This window comes from Macrotis lagotis, chromosome X (assembly GCF_037893015.1).
Source record: "Macrotis lagotis isolate mMagLag1 chromosome X, bilby.v1.9.chrom.fasta, whole genome shotgun sequence".
Classification (NCBI taxonomy): Eukaryota; Metazoa; Chordata; class Mammalia; order Peramelemorphia; family Peramelidae; genus Macrotis; species Macrotis lagotis.
In genome coordinates this window covers 559,658,646-559,682,672 of record NC_133666.1, presented here as the reverse complement: position 1 = coordinate 559,682,672, position 24,027 = coordinate 559,658,646, and the positions used below count along the sequence as shown (strand labels likewise).

General features: G+C 35.0%; 1 protein-coding gene across 1 annotated transcript in view; it reads right to left on the bottom strand.

The window, feature by feature from the left end:
• The window catches only part of RIMS2 (regulating synaptic membrane exocytosis 2), a 790,122-nt gene that overhangs the window by 597,923 nt on the left and 168,172 nt on the right, over positions 1 to 24,027 (bottom strand). Inside the window, exon 3 of the mRNA XM_074202114.1 lies at positions 3,932 to 3,943. Coding sequence (XP_074058215.1) covers positions 3,932 to 3,943 — 12 coding nt within the window. The remainder of the gene's footprint in view (positions 1 to 3,931; positions 3,944 to 24,027) is intronic.

Genomic DNA, 24,027 nt, shown 5'->3' with positions numbered 1-24,027 from the left:
GGTGTCACATTTTAGAATGTTCTGAACACCACATTTAAGGAAGAACACTTGCTGGAGTATAACCAGAAGAAAGTAACAAACGGTAGCAGATTCAAAATCATGCTATAGAAACATCCAGATCTGGGAATATTTAACACAAAGAAGAGAAAATAACGTGAGAGTGTGATGGATATAATCAATATTGTGGGCCATCATGTGGAAGAGGGATTAGATAAATGAATGAATGAACAGAGGAATGGAAAAGCCCTTATTAAATGTTTATCATCTGATAAATACTGTGTAAAATGCTGGAAGTACCAATGTAGAAAGTGAGACAGTCCATACTTTCAAGATTTTCTCAAGAAGATTCCACACATCAAAGGGTGGATAGAATGGGTCCAAGAGTCCTTGAGTGCATCCTCATGTAAGATGGAAATTAGAGGAGGTTTGAATTACATTGAGGCAGAATTTATGATAAAACCAAGTGAATATTGAGGGACAGAATTAAAGCTAGTGGTTATAGATGCCATCTTTAGTTCATCTCAGTGACATTAACAATTAGAGGTACTTCATAGCAAGATGAGCTACTTTGGGAGGTAACAATTTCCCAATCATTGAATTCTTCAAGTTGAGTTTATATAATATTAGATATGTTTTAGATAGGATTAATCTTACCTGTAATATCTAAAGTAGACTTCTGTGTTCCCATATAGCTTTACCTCTCTCTGAACTTTTCCCTCTATCATACATCCTTCCAGTGGAAGAGCAATGGAGTGGACAGAGGATAGTACTAAGAATTTAAAAAATCTGGATTCCAATACCACTTCTGATTCTTAACATCTGTATAACTTTGGTTAAATCACTTAACTTCACTCAGACAGTTTGCTCAACTGGGCTTCAGTTTCTGTGAAACAGGGCCAACAAGAATATGTTGAGTGGATTTCCTATGGCAAATTCATGAGAACACATACATGTACAAGATTTGCCAAGAATGAGTAGGCATGTAGATTGCATTTTGTATTTTGAATGAAACTGCTAAAGTAATGAGATCCAGATCCATTTGAAAAATACTATCATCTACTTTTACAGGGTTGTGGAAGGATCAAAAGAGATGATGTTTGTAAAGAGTTTTGGAAACATTTAAAGTGCCATATTAATGAGAGTTATTACTATTATTATTAACCAGAAATGTCCAATGCCTATGTTATCCTACTAAAGTGGCAGTATGTTCACGTTACTTCTAATCAGAATATGTGGCAATGCATTTCCTAGTAAATAAGGTAAAAACGCTCAATCCTGTGATTCAAGGTCACCACCAGTTTGACTACCACTTACTTTTCCAGGCTCTCTCACATTCTTTCATATATTCTGATTTCCAACTAAATTGTACACTCAGAACCACTCATCCTAGTTCTGTCCTCTCCTTTGCTCAAATCAGTCCTTCATACCTGAAATGAACTCTCAATACCTTTTTTAGAAATATTTTCTTTCCTTTAAGGCTCAACTTACTTGTTACCTCTCCCATGAAACTCACCCCAACCTCTACCACTGAAAATGGTCTCTTCCACTTCAAATAACTCATAGATCTTTGCATGTCCCACATTCTTCCTTGTAGTGTGGGGCAGGGGGAGGCACATCCACTCTATTAACCTATCAGGTCACTAAGGACACTGATTGCCTTTTGCTTCATTTTTGTATATAGAGTGAGTCCCTATACATGGTTGATAAATATTTGTTAAATTTAACTGATTTTATTAAGTCAACAACATGTTCATTCCCTCTGCTATCAGTTTTGACCCAAAATAGATCACCACCAATTCATAGTATATTGGAAACATGCAACTTCTAATTTCAATAACATTCATTTGACCATGAAATCAAACTGTGAAAAAATTGATATAGGAAGAATAATAGATCAATTTAATTTAAGATGCAAAAGGCCATGCTGTGTTTTTATTATTCTCCATAGCAAGCTCTCTTACTTGGAATAACTCTGACACTATGAATATAGTAAACCTTTTATTTTGGAAATAATAGTCTCTTCTAAACATAGTACTCAAAACATCTATAACATCTATAGAGTCTGAACAGAGATATAGGATTTAATATGCTTATCTATTTAATTTCCTCCAATAAATCTATGCTACAGTCATATGTTAAAATAGCATAGAAACAATGTATAGATTTAAGAATAAGGAAAGAAATAAGGGATGGTTCAGAGGAGAATATATTTAAAGAAACAGGATAATTGAAAAATCACCCAATACTGTATATAAACTATCAAACTGCACATATTTTTCTCCTTTAGTAACTTTTAAAGCCTCAAATTTGATATATATATATATGTTTAATTTTTTAAATTAGGCATTAAATATGTTTACATATTATAATTGCTACCTAGTTGTCTCATCTTAATCATCAGCAACATTTATTAATCACTTACTGTGCATAAGTACTCTAATGAATAAGAGCCATATAGACATTAATTTGAAATGTTCCATGAGCATTTTAAAACCAAAGTCAACAGTTATCTCTATTCAGTTTGTGCTTCAAATACAGTCTTTGAAATAAATTCAGTATGTCAAATCACTTCAATGACAACTATATTAATAAGTACTTCACTTTTGGAAAAGGTCTCAAAATGCTTCACCATATTCAATTATTATGTATTCCTTCATAAGAAAATACCCACACTTAGGGCCACCATGATGGTTCCAAAAATCATGGAATCTTTTCAATTGTTTAAGTTCCCACAGGACAATCAAAATAGGTTCCAGAAACTGGTGATTATCCTGCTGTGAGTCCAGATAATGGATGTACAATCTAGGACAAATTTCTCCAAATATAAAATACAATCAACCAATGGATTCTGAAGACCAGAAAAGTCTTTCCCATCTACTTTCCCCATCTGGTCATTTCACTGTCAGAAGATACTCTCCTGAACCTCACCTCACACCCCAGACTATGCCCTGGTGAACATAAAACCTTAGAGTAATAAAATATCATTCCTCCTAGCACATAGTTTGGAAGTCCCTAATTCAGGACATGAGAAGATCATAACTCTGGAGCTAAAAGGGACCTCAAAGGCAATCTAGTATAACCTCCTTATTTTATGGCTAAGGAAACTGAAGCCCAAGTGGATTCAATCACAGTTATCAATGTCACACACACATAACCCCTAAGCCACTCTAAAAGATCTTCTCCTTATCCCCTCAGATTTTAGATATTCCTCAAACCAAAAGTCTCATAACATTGAAAAATTAACATTAGATATTATGAGCATTGAAGATTGGTCCTGAAACATTTCATAGCAAGTTTAGATATGAATTAAATTCCTCAGAACAGGCAAACACTAGCTACCAGTGCTCAATCCTTTGTACCCAACTCACAGCCCAGAATATCATGAGATTATTATAATGCTTATACTTTATGAAGTGAGGGGAGTATAATATTAACATTTCAAATTTATTATTAAGGACATTTTAAACTTCTATTTATAAACAATTGCATAGTACATTGTTTACAAGAATGCCTGTTAGACACTGGTACAAAGGATTTACTATCTGTTCTGTTAGATCTAAGATTAGTAATTGAGTAATCAGATTACTGAGTAATCTGATTTGCCAATATGTCCCACCTCCCAAATTTAAACTGTAAAAAGTTGAATTTAGAAAGTCATGCTATGAAAAAAGAAAGTGACATTCAAATTTTGTTTCATAGAAGATTCGAGAAAATCTTCTTAAATAGAATTCTAAAGAGTATGCTTCCTGAACAAGTCAAATAAATTATAATTGATCATTTTTTCTTTCAGATATATAATTGCACATCAAATTAAGTCTTAATTAAAAGCAATTGTCATGCATCCTCTCTTCAAAATAACAAATATAAATTCTAATTGTAAAGTTAACAACAGTACTATTATCAATAAATAAGACAGAAAAAAGGCTCTAACCACTTTATCCTCCTGGTAGGAAGGTCCATGAAAGCAAGAAAGGACAGAGAAAGAAAAAAAGAAAGAATTACAATGATTTTGAAAGCAAATAAGATTGTTAATAAATAATAAATTTTAGAAAAGTCTAAAGTAACATCATTTGATTCAACTGAAAATAGTAATAGGAAAATAATAATATTATAACAATTTTATTTAAGACTTAAAGAACAAGGTATAAGTAGTAGTAAGATCCTTGCAAATAGAACTTTTTCCACAAGAGCAAATTAATTCCCCAATATAATGACAAAAAAATTCACAAAAACAAATGAATTACTGAGTAATCAATCTCTTAACAGAAAAATTGAAAAAATCATAAGATTCTGTATACTCAATAAACACACACCATTCTTAGCTTTTATCCTAATATTCTAGAACCTCATTCTATCAGTTAAAATTCTATTTTCATTTGAAGTCTTTATAATATTGCTAAAACTCATTTTATCTGCATTAAACCAGAGTGAAATCTGTCTTAGTAACAGTTTTCAAAATTGAGAAAACCACTAACAATAAAATTCTAATGATGAAACTAACATTTTCTAATGTTATTAGAAATTAATAATGAAACAACATATTTTATGACAGTTTCTTTGAATAAGGATGAGGAACACACCTGTATTTCACTGGTACAGATAATTCCTGGATGAGGAGATTGCCTTTACTATAGGTCAGCATATTTTCTGAAACTTATGAGTTTTGCAACTCTGACTAAAAGTCAGAGCCCTGTCAGAGTTGCATCTCTTGACTATAAGTTTCAGAGAATGTGCTGAGCTAAAATAGGTGCCAAACCTGCAGCCCACATAGGCAGTATTTGCAATTATGTGTCACTGAGAACCTGAGTGTCACTCAGAACCAGACTGAAATGTAACTGGAAAATGCTTAATAAAACAAAAATACAATATGATATAGATAACATCCCATTTTTGAAGTTAACATGTGATCTAAAGAGATAGCGATGTATAGAATAGTGGCCCGATTGCTATTTGAGTTGGACACCACTGGTTTAGAACACTAAGTTAAATCATTTACAAAAGAATCATATGGCCAGTAGGTATCAGGGGGTGAATGTGAATCCAGGTCTTCCTGGCTTTGAGAATAATTTCCTCTCTAAGCCATTTTACCACATCTCTTCTTTAAGTTATAAGCTTGAAATAGAGATCCATGTATGAAAAGGGTAATAACTTCCTGGTCATCAATAATGCTCATTTCATGCTTTTATGATCTAAAATATTTGAATACTTATTTCAAATGAAGTCTATCCAGAGTTAGGTAGATGAAGATTAATATTCTCTTCTTGATTCTGGATTACACCACCACATTTCTTTTTCTCTTTCAATAAATAATAAATGAAGGTAGATAGATAGGGGCATATAGTACATGCATGCCTATATACATATACTTACATTAAAGACAGAAATAGAGAGAGATGTGTGCAAAATGACAAAAAGAAGCATCTCAGGGAGGCTAGGTGACGAGTGGAAAAAGAACTGGCCCTGAAGTCAGGAGTACCTGGGTTCAAATCCGGCCTCAGACACTTAATAATTACCTAGCTGTGTGGCCTTGGGCAAGCCACTTAACCCCATTTGCCTAGCAAAAACCTAAAAAAAAAAAAAAGCATCTCCTTTGAGAAAAATGATAAAAATGTCATAGTTGGTGCCAGATGAGTTGTGGAACAAGAGTGGTACACTAATATAATTCTGATGGAGCTATGAAATGGTATGATCATTTTGGAAAATTTTGGAATAATAATAAATAAAATTGACTGAAATCTTCATAACCTTTGAACAGAGGCTCCTTTATTGAACGCAAGGAAGAAATTTATAAGAACGTCCTCATATGTGCCAAAATGTTTAAAGCAGTACTTTTTGTAATAATATAGAATTGAAAACAATATAGATGCCCATCAGTTATGAAATAGTTAAACAAATTGTGGTACATTGATGGAATAGAATAAAACATTACTGTCCTGTAAGAAATTATCAATGTGATGAATGATGATCAATGTGATGAATGTTTGTCCTTCATTCTTGAAGAAGACAATGACATTAGGGAAGTGATGACATGACAAGCACATGAATTGGATTTGAGTGAGGGGGAGGAGGGGGAGGTGTACTGTTACCAGTCTCACTTTCTCCTCCAGAGCTATCTGGGTCCAGTGGCCAGAAATGAATCAGAATGACTGGAGATGGTCCTGGATGCGAAGCAATCAGGGTTTACACAGCTAATAAGTGTCAAGTGCCTTAAGGCTGGATTCGAATTCCTGTCTTCCTGACTCCAAGACCAGTGTTCTATCCATGGTGCCATCTAGCAGCCCAGTATGATAAATACAAAGAACCATGGAAGATCTATATGAATTGATGGAGGTAAATAAACAGAAGCAAGAAAACAACATTTACAATAAATACAACAATGTAAATGGAAATATCTTCACACCAAAAAAATCAAAAATGAAAATTATAAAGTTAAAAAGATCAAACATGAGTCAAATGAAGAGATAGATGACATTCCCACTACTTCTTGGTGGAAATGGGAGGTCCCCAAGTTTTGTGCATTACACCTATTTTGGGACATTTTCAATTCACTGATCAGTTGTGCTAACTTCTTTTTTTTTTTGTAAATTTTTGCAAGGCAATAGGGTTAAGTGGCTTGCTCAAGGCCACACAGCTAGGTAATTTTTAAGTATCTGAGGCAAAATTTGAACTCAGGTATTCCTGACTCCAAGGCTGGTGCTCTATCCACTGTGCTATCTAGCTGCCCCTCCTTTTTTAACTTTTAGAAATTCTATGTTGGACTGTTTCCTTGGGGAAAGGGGGATCCTGAGGGGAAACTATGATATAAAAAAAGACATAAGGAAACATTTCAAAAAGAAATACCTCCTATTCTACTTATAGAAATCAATTATCATTACTTGAAATATGAAACAATGTTCTGATCTGTGAAAAAAAGGGAAAGTAATTTCCATTACCTAGTTATCATGGGCTTTATAGGATAAGAAAAAAGACTGAATCTATTATTTCACTGGCACAGTACCTTTTCTGCAATTTATATAGTCTTAGAGAGTTGCCTAGAGCAGAGGTGTTCAACTCACTGTCCCTAGTTCTATGAGATCTTCAACACTCCCAAAATAGTCTCTAATATAATTGGGAAATATTTAGCAAAAAATAATTAAAATACAATGAGACATAGATAGCATTAATTTGTGGTTTTCTAATGTAGCCTACAAGGATCCATTTCTACTTGTGGTTGAGATCACCAGCCATGAGCAAAAAGAAGTGAAGTGATTTACTCAGTCAGTACATGATAGAGACAGGATGTGAAATTGGGTCTTTCCAGCTCCAAGGCCAGCTGTCTAACTATCTCTTTAACTTATCTAAACTATCTCTTTATAAACATTACAACTACATATCATTTTAGGCTGATTTCCAGAAATAAGGAATAATAGACTTCCTAAACTCAGATCATAGATTTCATTTACTCCTTCATCCAACATCTATTAAACATCTCCCATGTGCCAGGCACTATACTTGAAATAGGTGATTTGAAGAGATAAATGAAATAATCTCTGCCCTCGGGGAGTTTTTTGGTGAATTTTGAAGAGATGGCAGGCTAGTTTATTAAAGGAAAGAAGATTCCCAGTAGCTGGCAGGTGTGAAATCCTCACCAAACTGAAAGAAAGTGTCAGAATGTTCTCTTGATGCTGATAATTGTTAGAACAGGCTTCTTAAGAAGTCGTCCCTTGGGGATGTGTGACAAAAGGTTTAGCAAACTTTGAGTATATGGAAAATACAGAATTAATGTTCAGTTTGAGTGACTCTGTGAAAGTGGAAAGAGTAATTAGTGAAATGGAGCAGCTGTAAAGAAGTGGTGAGAGTGCTAAGTGCTGAGCCAGTGATTAGTTATGTTGGTTAGAGAAATTGATTTTCAGGGAATTTTGAGGGGTGAAAAGGCAAACTAAGAGTGTATTTTAGGACTCTGGGTGGACTCTGAGTCAACTCTATTTTCAGTGTGTAAGTGAATATTAAGCTACGGATATATTAGGACATTGGGTTATAGAGTAAGTCAGAGGCAGATATGTCTATAAAGTTGATCAGAGATCTGTATGAATCTGGCTCCTGATTTCAAACTTCAATAGTTCTGGAGCAGTGATGACAGAACCTTGGAAGATATGTTCAAGCTGACTGGCATAATTCTAAAGCCTAGGAATTTCCATACATTGGGAAAAAGTACTCTAAAGAAAGAAGGATGGAAAAGAATGAAAAAGGAAAGACATACAGACATAATAAAAGAATACTCCTTAGGTGCAATGACTATGAGAGTAATGGTGGTGGTGATAGCAGTAATTATACTACTAGCAGTAGTACTTGCACTTGTAATAGTAGTAATAGTAATGGTGGCAGTGGTAGTGCTATTAATAATAATAACAGCAGCAGTAGCAGCACAGATTATTTCCCTCTACTTTCTAGAACTATCACCTCTCATTTTGGACACCATGCCTCCATTAATGCAGCCTAAAGGATTGTTAGCCAGAAGCAAAGCATGGGAATGTGTTTAAGTGAAAGTGCCTATTTCAGTGAGTTAAACTAAATAATTGCTAATAATTGCTATGATGGGGGTGGCTAGGTGGTGCAGTGGATAAAGCACCGGCCTTGGAGTCAGGAGTACCTGGGTTTGAATCAGGTCTCAGACACTTAATAATTACCTAGCTGTGTGGCCTTGGGCAAGTCACTTAACCCCATTTGCCTTGCAAAAACCTAAAAAAACCAAACAAACAAACAAAAACTAATTGCTATGATGTTATTTCATATCATGATGTAATAGAAAGAGCATAGGGCATAAGTCAGAAAACTAAGGTTTGAACCCAGGTTCTGCTCATTTCTGGCTACCCAACTATGAACAAGTAATTTAACTTTTCTGAGCCTCAATTTCCTCCTTTATAAAATGAACATAATTATATATACATTACCAATTTCAGAGTAATGTCATGAGGAAAATCTTGGTAAACTGTGTAAGGCTGCATAAGTGTACATCTTAGCAAATTTATCATTCAGAGCATTGATGTACCTCTATTTCTATGAATGGAATATTCCTTATTTTATTGCAGTGACTACAAACTATAATAATAGTAGTAGCAGCAGAAGTAGCATGCTCTCTTATCAGGAAAGGGACCATGTAACATCTGAACTCTCTATCTAACCCTAACCTAACATAGTGCTCTGCATAGAGTAGACATTGAGGACACAGTTCTTTAAAACAACAACAACAACAACAACGATGATGCTAGTATTATATAACGCTTTAAGATTTGCGAAGATCTTTTAATACATATTCTCATTTGATCCTCATCACAAACTTAAGTTTCCTGATATGTAAAATGGGAATAATGAGACTGGGAGGATAACCTAAGGATCACACAGCTAGAAAGTGTCTAGGGTAAATTTGACTAAGGTCTTTAAATGAATACAATGAATGTTTGTTGAAATAATCTAATAAAGCCCCATGGCTTCAAATATAATGGCTTTCAAATCTGTATCTTTTTCTGATCTCCATACCCACATTTCCAACCTGGGTGTCCCCAAAGCTCTTGAAACTCAAAATAGTCAAGACAATTTCCCCATTGGGGCAACTAGGTAGCGCAGTGGATAGGACCTGGAGTCAAGCGGACATGAGTTCAAATCTAGCCTCAGACACTTAATGATTATCTTGCTGTGTGACCTTGGGCAAACCACTTAATCCCACTGCCTTGCAAAAAAACAAACAAACAATTTCCTCAAATCATTTTCTTTCTTCTATGACTCTAGTTATTCCTCTTATCATCTGTGTAATTTTTGATGGTACCTAAACTCTACATCTCATTTTCCTCATCTATAAAAATTGAAGGGGGTACGGTTGAACTAGATGAGATTAAAGATCCCTGACATCTTGACATTCATGACCAATGGTCATGTAATTTCTACCCAGGTTTCTATGTTTGAATCTTGTTGTTCAAAGAAGCAGGGTCATTCTCATATATGAAAAGTAAGGCAGAGAACGGTTAAAAAACTTACATCTAGGTTGTACATCTAGGAAGTATCAGAACAGGAATCTTAAAACCCAGGCTCTCATATGCCAAGGCCAAGCCAACACTATTCAATAAATCCAATGACTCTGAATTACCCCAGAGTCAAATATATTAAATCCTTTGTTTGATTTTTAAAGCCCTTCAAAATTTGGTTCCTGGGGGCAGCTCAGTGGTACAATGGATAGAGCACAGGCCCTGGAGTCAGGAGTACCTGAGTTCAAATCCAGCCTCAGACCCTTAATAATTACCTAGCTGTGTGGCCTTGGGCAAGCCACTTAACCCCATTGCCTTGCAAAAACAAACTAAAAAAAAAAATTTGGTTCCTTACTATTTTACAATCTTATTTCTTATTTTCCTCCACTAATTATTCCACCCAGTGACACTAGCCTCCTCTTTCCTACTTCTTCCCTTCACTTTTGTGCCTTTGTCCACATTGTTTTTCTAGCTCTGTAAAGTCCTCTGCCCAAGACACATTATCTTACCATTAAATATACACCCATCTTATAAAGAGAAAAATCAAATACCACCTTTTCCATTATTCCTAGATAGCAATTATATTTCACCCCTCAGAACTCACATAGCAGAATCAAAGAATATCAGAATTGGAAGGGGTCTTTTCAACCCATCACTGAAAAGTAATGCCTTCTACAATGTATCCCCTAAAACTGGACATCTATCCCTCACTTGAAAAAAATATAGCATACAGTATTCCACTGTTTTCCCAGGTAGCCCATGTCACTTTTACACTGCTAATTTCCAGGAAAGTTATTCATTGCATTGACCTTCAATCTTGACTTGTCAACATTTACATATTTCTTCTGAACCAAATCCAGTGACTTCCTATTCCCTCTAGGATAAAATGTAAACTTCACTGTTTACTTTTTACCTCTCCTGTGGGGGTAAATCTAATAGATTTGTCATATATTTCTTCAACTACTTCAAGAGAATGATCAAGTCACTCACTTTTTTTTAGTTTAGTTTTTTTTTTTTGCAAGGCAATAATGGGGTTAAATGGCTTGCCCAAGGCCACACAGCTAGGTAATTATGAAGTATCTGAGGCCAAATTTGAACTCAGGTACTCCTGACTCCAGGGTTGGTGCTCTATCCACTGCGCTACCTAGCCGCCCTCACTCACTCTTCTTAAGACCTAATTCCTTCAATTATCCTTACATAGTATTGTCTCCACTTCTCTTGCTATCCCATTCACCCTAATCTGAATACCTATCAGCTTCTCTCTGTCCTTCCTAAAATGTGGCAGTAAGAACTGAACATAGTTGTTGACAGAGTCCAATAATACTATCACCTCCCTTATTGTAAACAAAATAAATGAGCTCTTAATGCAGTCTAAGGTTGAGTTAGCATTTTTTGGTTGACCTCTATAGAGTTTTCAGTTACATGTTCCCAGATCTTTAACACACACACTTTTATCTAACCATTCTTTCTCTACCCTTCATGTGCAATTGCTTTTCTTTGAATTCAAGTATTAATTAAATTTAAACCTACTAGATCTGTGCTATGGTCATCACTCTTTGTTTGAATCTCTCCTGTATTAATCATGTATTATTTCATATGATAATTACAGCTTCATGGATCATGAAAATTACTTTCTTGGAAGTTAATTTAGGGCAAAGACCATATCTAAATCTAGGACAGCACTTTCTTAAGGGTGGTGGAGGTGTAGGAAGTGGATGGGCAGCTTGGTGGCACAATAGATAGAATGCCTGGCATGGAGTCAGGAAGACTTATCTTCCTCAGTTCAAATCTGGCCTCAGAGACTTACTATGTAACCTCGGGTAAGTCATATAACCCTATTGCCTCAATTTTCTCATCAGTAAAATGAGCTGGGAAAGGAGATGGCAAACCACTCCAATATCTTTGCTAGTAAAATCCCTGAAGGGGTCACAAAGAGTCAACCCTGACTTAAAAACAAAAACAAAAAAAAATCAAACAAGCATGGAGTAATATAAATAACAGTTGTATAGCTACCTCTTTATTCAGGCTCTTATCACCTCTCGCCTAGATTTGTGCAACAGATTGCTCAACTCCCCCCTATTCTAGTCCTTCTTATATATCAGCTGCCAAAGTGACCTTCCTAAATTGTGGATCCAATTCTGAAACTCCTCTACTGAACCAATATAAACTTTGAAAGCCTACACAACTTGGCCTTACTCTATCCTCAAGTACTTCATTCCCATATCCTGTAATTTATATGAACTGAACTCTCTGTTCTTCATTCATAATTCTCCATTTCCCTTCATTGACTATCTCCCAAGCTTGGAATATATTTTCTCCTCACCTGTGCTTCAAAGACTCTTTTCCCTTAAGATGCAGTTCAGGCATCATCTCCTACATGAAGTCTTTCCTAGCGCTCCTCCCCAGTTGCTAGTGTCCTCCTCAAACTACTTTTTAGCTGACTACTTTGTTTGTGTGTGTCTGTGTGTGTGTGTGTTTGTGTATACAATGCTTTATTTATTTTATATGTACTTCAAATCTCCTCTTTTTGACTATAAGTTTTTTGGGAATAGGGTTTATTTTACTCTTTATACTTATATTCTGTATGTCAAGCAAAACGCATGACCCAAAGTATGTGCTTAATGAATACTCACTGACTGATTGATTAATGAGAAGAGATGCCTATTCCTAATACCAAACATTTTACATGGAACAAATTTGCAAACCAACTTATAACTGCTTAGTTATTTTTCTTCACAACATTGTCCTGAAGATAGAATGACTTGGTTTCCTCATTTTACTGATAAAGAATAACAAGATGATTCAGTTAATCTCGCACAGAGGAGCAGCACAGAGGCAATTTTGAAACTTAGGAAATTGAAGACAACTGTGAAAATGAGTTAAAGAAATGCAAGTACTTGATTGAGTAAACAATCAGGTGAAATGGTTCATATACTGGTCCAAATTGGCAATTTTACCCTTCTTATTTACCTAACAACTATAGTCAAAGTATTCAGTTTTAGAAAAAGAATATTTCTTATCCTAGAAAAGAGACCTAGCCCTATGCCCTCTTTATCTAGCTTTGATTGTGCTATAGAAAGAAGCTACATAAAAAAAATGATCCAGCTAAGTATACAGTGAGGTTCTGGTGTTGCAGTCAAGTTATTTCAGTGTCCCCACTTATAATAATGCTTATCTTATTGACCTTGGCATTGGTATTGAACATCAAGACATTTGCCTTACTTTAAAAAATCCTCCAAAGAAGATCAATGACACTAACACAAAGACTACTCAAACAGAAAAAGTAAAGTGAAGAAAGAAGTACTCACTCAGCAATTTGCTGGTTACAGAGTATCACACTGGATAAGTTGGGGAAATTGTTTTAAGAAAATATTTTAATAACAGTTTTTCTTGTCTCAATTAAAATGGATTTGTGTTTTTTTCTTTCACTCTTCAATTTTTCTCCATATTTACATAGAGGCAGGATTGTTCAATATATTCAGATTGCATATCTAAAATTTGTTAGCTCTAGCTAATAATGTAGCTAACATGAATAGCATGCTGGGACAAGTAGTCAAATTCTGCCTCAGCTACTTAGTAGCTCTACAACCCTGAGCACCTCTCTCACGCTCCCCTGTTTCCTTACTAGGACACAGTTTCAGCCTGTGCTTTCAAAAGACTGAAAGCACCTACCTCAGAATATTGTGAAAATCAAATGAAGTAACATAAGTAAAGGGCTCTATAAACCTTAAGTATTATGTCAATGTTAGCTACTATGAATAGCAACAGCTATATGACTGTGCAAGCCTGTATATGCCTCAGGAAGATCTCTAGGACATATTTACAAAGGAAGTTACAGGAACACTTCACTCTTTTATTAGTGACAATTTGGTACATGGAAAAAATTGCTATAAAAGATGCTTAAATGAGCAAATTAAAGTATATCACTTCTAGTCAACACTGCATTAATTCACCTAGTGTAGAATCAAATTTCAGTTTCTAATTGATCAAAGCATGGGTCCCTAAGGTCCCCAAAGTTTTCTTAAAGGCCCCAATGTGAAGTATCATCATAATACTGACATGAACTTGTCAGTAAATAAAAAATTTATTAAGTTCCTACTAAGTGCTAAGAATTGTTGGAGATACAAAGGATTTTTCCTTGAGGAGTTCACAGTCTTAATGAGAGAGACAACTATACGAACAAGTTACATAGAAGATTAACTAGACATAATCAATGGGGGCAAGTACTAGAATGAAAAAGAATGAAAAAGGATTCCTATAAAATGTAGAATTTTATTTGGGGCCCCCAAGGAAGATAGGAAACTAGGAGGTAAAGGTTCTGCACAAAAAGCACAACTCTGGCAGATTCTACCCTGATAGTGAAGCTCTATGTCAAGGTTACTTGCTTGGCAATGATTCCCTGGTGGTAGGAACTCATGAATCAAAGAAAAATTCCACATAGCTTTCAGTCATTAATACCTCCATTTTGATAGTTTCAAGAGGATGTGAGCTCAAACCTGGAATCAGATGCTTACTAGCTGTGTGACCCTGGACAAGTCACTTAACCCTCTGTCTGCCTCAATATTTTCATCTATAAAATGAGGACAGTAATAGTCCCTACCTCTCAGGGTTGTTGTGAGGATTAAATCAGACAATATCCTTAAAGGGCTTAAAATAATGCAGAGCACATAGTAGCTCCTTAATAAATTCTTGTGTCTTTCCTATAGAATGAGAAGCTTGGAATATGATTGAGAAAGTAGTTTAATGCCAGTTTCTAGAGGACTTTAAATGCCAGCCCAAGCTGTTTATGTTATTTCATAGGCTGGAGGACATAACGGGGGGGGGGGGGTTATGAACAGGAAATAAGAGTGATGAGAGACTGAACTACAATGGTAACAGTGTGAGTGCAAAGGAGAGAATTGCTGAGGTAGAATCAAAAATTGGAAACTGACTGAAAATTGGGGTAAGGGAAAGGAAAAATTACAGAAAAACAGGTTTTGAGCTTGGATGATAAAAAGGGAAAGGGAAAGTTTAAAGGGTCTTCTATTTACAATAAGATAATAAAGTACAGAGTATAAGAATTATTTTATCATTATTATTATTATCATCATCATATCAATTTTGTAGGTGAGAAAACTGATATTCACAGATGTCATGTAACACCCATGGCCAAAGAGATAGAATTAAAACAAAGTCTTCCATTTCCAAATCTTAATGATACTGCAGAATTGCCATTTTAAAACACTGTCAATAAAGAAATATAATATAGCATAGAAATTCTATTCTTTAGACATGGAGAAAACTGAATCATTTTCCTAGAGAGGGGAAAAATAGCACAAAGGGTAGGAATAGGACTTGGGGTGAGCAGGGGTCAAATTGCTATATTCAGCTTGCAATGATGTAAAAAAAATAATTCAAGTAGAGAAGTCAAAGGAAAAAGATATCACTAATTGAAGAGAGATGTGTGCCAGTGGAGAGGTAGATGGGGGGGGGGGGGTTCATTCTTTAAAAGAACTGAATATAATTGAATGGTTAACTCTATTATTAGACATTGAAAAATTGCTAACAAGGCTGCCATTTTGAAGAAAAGCTATGGAAAGTACAACCAATTGTTGTTGTCATCCATTGTTTTGAATATTATGGACCTTATTTTTGGACTCACATTGCAAACATTGCCAGTGAATGAATGGGCTACAAATTGCTAAAGAACTGAAGATGATGATCACCTAAAGGGGAATGGAGATATGTATGTAGAGAGCAGACTGTAACACATTCCAAACAAAGGATTGCAAAAGAGAAGTTGGGTGTAAAGGATTTCTTCTAAGAAATACATGAAGGAAAACATGGACTGGTCATCTGACTCAGAGCATGAGAATGTATGAGTACAAACAACTATTATCCCAAAAGACTAATAATGAAACTTAACATGTCCCTCATCTTAACTCAAGATGAAGAACAAAACACATATTATTAGTTACAGTCAAATGAGAATTTATTTTGTTTGACTATGCATATTGGTTACAAGTCTTTTGTTTTTCTTTTATCTAATGGGGAAGAGTAGAGGATGAGGTAATAAGAACAACAAAAAAAGGAAATAAAGCATCTTAATGCAGAGACAAGATCAGAAAGCAGCAGACACATTTATATATGTATAGCTTTGCAACTCATGTATTGAATTTTTAGGAAAATATATGCAATTGAGAACTGCAATTTCATGAATAATCATCATTTTTCTTTTTTTGATCTGGATATAGAAATGTCTATTTTACTTTTTGTTTGTACATCCAGCTTATTAGAGTGATTTCCTTGAAAGGACTATATGTATGTGTATATGTGTGTGTGTGTGTGTGTGTGTGTGTGTGTGTGTGTGAAAACCCTATCCCTGCCTAGTAAAATGTCACACTATCCATTAGTTAAATTTAATTATAAAGAAATATATATATATATATATATTATATATATATATATATACCTGAGCTATTATTATTAGGAGAGTTCTTTTTTCATACACCATCATAGGCCATCTTTTTTTTCCTTCTATAATCAATTTTAAAAACATCTTTTTCATTTCTGCAAAATCTCTCTGCTAGCTCCTTCTGCATTAACATCAAATTGCTTACTCTGAGTTTCACACTATCAGAAATTGACTAGTAAAAGCTTAGTTCATATTTAGACTGCCATTTTCTCAAAATCAAGCAAAAAGTCACAGACTCACCAAATTTCAGAATTGGCAGGGAACACAGTGACCCTCAGTCTAAACCATAGCTCAGCAAGGATTCCATCTATAACATGATGGAGATGGGGTAATTTAGCTTTTGCTTAAGTAGAAAACTTTAATGAGGAGAAACATACTAGAATAATAACTAGCATTTATTTAATATTTTAAGGTTTGAAAAGTATTTTCCATTTTCTCTCAAGTCATTTGATCCTTCTGGCAACCCTGTGAGATAGGTGCTTATTATCTCCATTTTATAAATGAGGAAACTGAGGCTGGGAGATTGACTTTCTTGCTCAGAATCACATAATTTGAAATTATTTGGAGGGGGGGGAATTGAAAATCAAATCTTCCTGACTGCAATAAAACAGTGAACCACCTTTTAATCAGTCAATCAGTCAACAAGTATTTATTAATCACATGTACTTGTTCAGTCATTCACTATGTCTAACTCTTCATGACTTCATAGATTCATGGGTTTTCTTGGCAAAGATCTGCAATGGCTTGCCATTTCCTTCTCCAGTGTGTCCCCAATTTATAAATGAGGAACTGAGACAAATAGGGGTTAAGTGACTTGTTCAGGGTCACACACCTAATAAATGTCTGAGGCCAGAATTAAACTCAAATCTTCCTGACTCCAGTTCAGTGATCTATACACTATACCATCTAGTTGTCCCTTATTAAGCACACACTATGTGTCAAAATCTGAGAAAACAGAGATAAAAAATAAGGATCTCTCTTTAGGATCTTATAGTCTTTTGGAGAATAATGTCTATGTGTGTACATGTTTATGTATATGCAGTATAACTATATACAAACTAAATATAAAACAAATACAAGATAGTTAAGAAAGGCATTAACATTAATAGTTGAAGGCACCAGGAGAGATGTACAGAAGATGGTGTGGAATGGTCTACCTCACAAGCATATAATTTTGCATGGCTTAACTTGTCAGGAAGCTCTTCTTAGCATCAAGCCTAAAATTGTCTTTTTTTTTAAATTTTTACCCATTTCTCTAGTTCTACTCTCCAGGTCTCCTAAAAATATCTAATTCCTCTTCTCCCAGAACATTCATTTATATCCTATGTCTTTTCTTCAAGTTAGTCATACCCATATCTTTCTTTTTTTCAGGTTTTTGCAAGGCAAATGGGGTTAAGTGGCTTGCCCAAGGCCACACAGATAGGTAATTATTAAGTGTCTGAGACTGGATTTGAACCCAGGTACTCCTGACTCCAAGGCCAGTGCTTTATCCACTATGCCACCTAGCTGTCCCCATACCCATATCTTTCAAATAATTTCTATATGACACAAACTCAAGGTTCTCTGCTGTCCTGTTGCTCTTTTCTAGATGGATCCATCCTTTTCTAGATAGACCAAAGTGTGTAGTCAATAGGGTACAAGATAGGTGGTCAGAGAGTAAATTTAGGAAGATCTCAGTTCAAGTCTGACCTCAGCTATGTGACCATTACCATTAACAATTAATGTCACCTCTATTTTTCCATTTGTAAAAAGAAGGTGATAAAAGTCTTCCAGAGTTGTGGGGATTTGAAGAATAGAACACAAAAGAAGTCTAGAGAAGAAAGCATGAGTATCATCTATTTCACTTTATATAATTTAAATCCATTATTCAGGATCATCAAAATACTAGTAAGTTACTCTAAGATTATTACTTTAGACTCAGAGAATGATAATTTCATTTCTTCTATGGAGAGCCAACTGCCTATTTGTTATCCTCCATTAAGGATTAAGACAATCCATTCAGAATGCTATGTGTTATAGTGGAGTTCTGCTAGTGGGAATCTATACATCTATGTGGAAACTGAGGAGGATGGCTACTTCAGTGGGAAAAATGCTCTGAACTAAGAAAAGCCATGGAGGAATCTGATCCATTTGGATATTAAGAAAAGGGGAAGAAAAGAATAAGAGTTGCAAAAGAGAAAAGGGGTCCTATAGTATACTGAACTCTTCTGTGAACTTTTATAATCCTTTTTTAAATCCCCTTGGTTCCACAATGACATTTTGCTTTATGGTGTCATAGATACATACATACATACACACAAACATAAATACATACATGCACCTAACACATCCCAGGTCCACAATGACATTTTGACTTATAATATCATTTACTATAGGGTCATATATTATAAGGTAAAATTTCAAATGGCAATCAGGGAGGTATTATTTGTCCATGAATGCATAATGTTATATGCTATATATTTAACTAATTACAATGCACTACTTCCCTTGTTAGACTTTATACTCTATGAAGGTATGGAAGAATCATTTCTGCTTCTACAATCTTTTAAGGTCTATACCTATTTTTCTACAAGGATTTCATCCCACTAGGAGCCTTGTAGAATTATACTGTCCAACACATTAATGAAGCTTCTCCAAGTGCCTCTGGAAGAATCTGGTTGAATGTTTTCAGATGTCAACTAGAAAATGCTCGTGGAATGTTGCTTTCTTTTATGTATGTACAGTGATTTGAAGGGATATTATGTCCAAAACCTTGCAACTGATCATAGAAGTTTAAGATAGAAAAGTTATGTAGAGGATTAACCAACCAGTCAATAAGGATTCATGACATGACATGCTGGATCTTCAACCAAATTACATGCTCTAATCTAGGATGTCCTTCAGGATTTTGGCTTATGTATTCTGCTGTTCTTCTTCTATACTACTTTAGACTTGAACATCTCATAGCTCCAATACATTAAATAACTATCTCTATACTTTACTTCTTAAATCTAACTATCCTGCAGTAATGTATCTACTCACCTTCCAACTTGTATCTCTAACTACCTTTCGGGCATCTCAAACTTGAGGTCCAGTAGACCTCTTACATGCAGTATCATCATAATGGAACTCATTAGCTTTTACCCTAAACAGCAAACCACCTCTCCCCCACAACCCCCCCCCCACACACACACACACTATTACCATAGAGGGCAATGCTTTCTTCCCAATTCCTTAGGCTTACATCCTAGGAATCATCCTGGATTCTTCATTGATTCTCATGATTCATTCACAATCTATTGCCAAAGCCTGATAATTTCACCTTGTGACATCTCTCAGTGATGTCCCCTTCTCTCCTCTGACACTGCCCCTACTCTTGAATAGACCCCACCACCTCAGGTCTGAATTCCTGCAATAGCCAGCTGGTGGATACACCTGCCTCAAGTCTCTCCCCACTCCAAATCTATCATCCATTCAGCCATCTAAGTGATTTCTCAAAGCACAGGTCCTCCCCTCCACTTAATAAACTCTAGTTGCTTCCAATTACCTCTAGGATCAAGTACAAAATGTTGAGTTTGGTATTCAAAGCCTTCCACAATCTAACCCCCTCTAACCTTTCTACCCTTCTTATACCTCAATCCCTGATGTATGTATGCTCTTTGTTTCAGTGACACTTCCCTCTGTTGATTATTTCCTATTAGTTCTGTATAAAGTGTATTTTGTATATATTTGTCTGCAAAGTGTCTTCCCAATAGATTGTAAACTTCTGGAGGACAGATAATGTCTTTTTCCTTTTTTTGTATTCCCAGGGCCTAACACATTGTAAGCCCTTACAAATGTCTGACTAATTAGTAGATGACCTCTAAAATCCTTTCCAACTCTAAATCTATATTTTTGTGATTCTAAATCATAGAATATGGATCTAGGATCCTTCAATGCACCAAAGTAGCATCACAACTGTTTATGGTTGCTTAAATATTTAAGCTTAATTTTGGAAGAAGTCATCTTGGAAAAAATGAATTAATATTTCAAAAACATCTAACTGCCATATTACCTCCATCTGGCCATGCAATTCGTTTATTCTTTTTTTTTTTTGCAGTATTCTAAATTTGTCCTCAAGAGAGAATTGATTAGTTTTTTAGGGATGGATTCACATGAAAGAACCACAAAATTAAAATGAAAACTTATTTTATCTTACTTTATCAGCAGATTGCTAAACTAACTCAAAAAAACAACTATAATTACATTTTATACTACAAAGAGCAATCTGCTTTTTAAAAAATCTTTTTTAACAATACCGAAATTTCACTGGATTTGATAATAATGAGATATGACAGAAACAAAGAGAAGTGTTAAATATCTACTATAAGCAAGAGACTAGTACCATCACATAAGTTAGTTGGGGAATAGGGATGATGGTCCAATTTGAAGGGATAAAATGAATACACTACTCTGTAGTTAGTGCTGCTGCTGCTGTTGCTGCTACTGTTTAGCTCCCCTCAACAGAATGTAAGTTTCTTATGAGCAGAAATCATTTTGTTTTAGGTACCTGTTAATCTGATCAACATGGTTCAGTAGAAATAAGGAACCAGTATTCAGTTACTTGTCTGACCTTGGATGAGTCATTAACCTCTCTGGGTATCAGTTTCTTGAGTTATAAAATGAAAGGATTGAACTAGATAAACTTTAAGGACCCTTTCTACCCTAAGTTTGTGAATTTATACAAAATTGTTAGCTACTACTTTCATGAATAATGATGATGATGCTAATGAAGGTAAATTTATTTAATTGAAATTGAGGAGGAGAAAGAAACTATCACTTCTTCAGTCTTGAATCAAAATGGACGAAGGTCCAATGTTAGCTCCCTTAATATTTGTGTCAATTAAATCCTGGGGTGGGCTTAAGTCAGCTCAAGTTGACATGAAAAAGTCAATTGTTAAATTTTCAGTGTTCCCATTTGCACTGGAGAAATTGGAAAATGCTACACATCAGGGTTTGATCGATTGTTTTGTTGATTTCTTGCCTGAAAAAATATTGAAATAATCATTTTCCAGTGTTCAATTATTCTGTAAACCACATATGTTAGTCCTGTATTTATTTTATTTTTGTTTTGGTTGTTTGATGTTCCATATGTTTTTGAATGCAGATAGTAAAAAATAAAATTCAGATTAAGCTCAAAAGAATTTCATGAAAACATTTTTTCAGGGAGACTGTTATAAAATAGTTATCAACACTCCCCTGTTTATAGCTAAAAAAGGAGAAAGGGGGAAATGAGAACAGACAGTGAATGCAAATGGACATCTAGGGAAGTTGCAAAATAGGAATTTGTAGGAATCTAAAGGAGAAAATTAAGAGGAATTAAAGTAAAGTTATTAGTTGTAGACCAATTTTTTTTTAAAAAGGGCTAATGAGAAGATTAGCAAATGGTCCTATTATGTCAGAGCAACATGTTAAAATGCTTTCTTTTCCACAGAGTCTAGAGAAGTCTAAAATTAGCTGGCAGGATGTAACTAAGATAATAGCCAACATACAGTCTTAAAGTAGTTTAAAACACTGATTTCAGTGTAGATCTCTTTATTTAAACATATTTATTTAAGCACAAGCTTATATTTAATTAAATATAAACAATCTACAGTGGGGTCAGCTGCCCCATGCATAGAATCTCATCTCTTTCCTGACAATATTCTAACAGTGATACTCTACAGCTACAACTCATAGAATGCCACTACCTCAGAAGAATTAAAATCACAAGTCACCCAAAGGGAAGGTGAAAATATATGTGACTGGTTAAAGTCATCTATAATATGTTACCAGAAATGATTTGTACATGTAATACAAAAGGAAAGACAACATCAAGGACAGGAGGTCTATGGAATAGAGAGAAATGAGTTGAATCTCTTGTCCTAGGACACAAGTTCAGATCCCATACCTCCACCATTTGGTACCTGGGTGATCACTTAACCTAACTAAACTTCATTTTCCTTACGTGTAAAATGAGTCTGTTGGTCTAGATAACTCCTGAAGTCCCTCTAAATTCTAGCTTTATAACTTTATGAGTGAACATATGTGAATGACAGGAATTTCAAGGAAAAGGAGGTAGTTTAGTCACATACTAAGACAACAGATGGACCTTATGGGTGCTAGCTACATAGATGTTTGTAGAATAACTTAAAAGAAAGCCCTTAGTGCATTGATAAATTCTCTTTGAAGAATACTGGAATTAGCAATAATTAATATCGACATCTCATATATTTAACTTATCATCACAACATGTATTCAACCTATTTATTATGAAAATAGAGAATAAAAGTAGGAGGGATTTACTTTTTAAGGAAAAAACTCATGCGAAAACTAAAAGTTAGCAAACTAGAATTAATTTCCTAGCCAGCAAACTTTCTATTTCTGGCCAATTTATAAAGAATATTTCCAAAATACATTTGAAGATCATGAGTACATATGGGAATTTTCTTAGACAAAATGCTATAATGGAAAGATAACTAGATGTGTATATGGGCTCAAATCCCACTGCTGACACCTTAGATAAGTTACTTAAGTTACAACCTATGTCACCTACCTGCCTCTCTTTCACTTTTTTTTTAGGTTTTTTTTTTTTGCAAGGCAAATGGGGTTAAGTGGCTTGCCCAAGGCCACACAGCTAGGTAATTATTAAGTGTCTGAGACTGGATTTGAACCCAGGTACTCCTGACTCCAAGGCCGGTGCTTTATCCACTACGCCACCTAGCCGCCCCTCTCTTTCACTTTTTTCATCTATATAAAAGGAGGGTTTGGGACCTAATAACTTTTAATGTCCGTTTCAGCTCTAAATCTATGAATTTATGTTAGTGCTTCAGTCATTTCAGTTATGTCCAGCTCTTCATTGCTCCATTTGGAGTTTTCTTGGCAAAAATACTGGAGTGGTTTGCCATTTCATTCTGTAGCTCTTTTTACAAATGAGGACTTGCCCCTACCACATAGCTAGGTAACATTTGAGTCCAGATTTGAATTCAAGAAACTGAGTCTTCCTGACCCTATCCATTTCATCACCTAGTTGTCTGATTTTATAATCTAATGGATTAGATTGTAATAAAAATCAAAGTTATAGTTTCTTCCTCTATAAAATGAGGGACTTGGTGATTTCTGGAATCGCTACAAGCCCCTAAGGTCATAATCCTTTCAACTGAACAACTTGTGTTTACAGTAACATCATGTATTTCAGATGTATAGGTAACTAAGAAAAAAAAAGAAAAATGACCTAAACAAGTTCAGAATGTAACATAAACAAGTTTTAATTCCCAACTTTGTCACTTACTACTCTGTGATTGTGGATAAGGAAACATAAAAGGGAACAAAGTATTAATTATGTATGAGGCATTGTACAATGTACTTTTCAAAATATTATCACATATGATCCTCACAACAACCCTGTGAGCTCTTGATGTCTCCTTTTTACAGTTGAGAAGATTGACATCTGTCAGTGGTCAATGACTGAGTCCAGAGTTGAACTCAGATCTTCCTGACTCTAGGGCCAGAACTCAATTAACTATATAAACCACCTAGCTACTTCTCTTTCAATTTCCTTATCTGTAAAAACAAAGA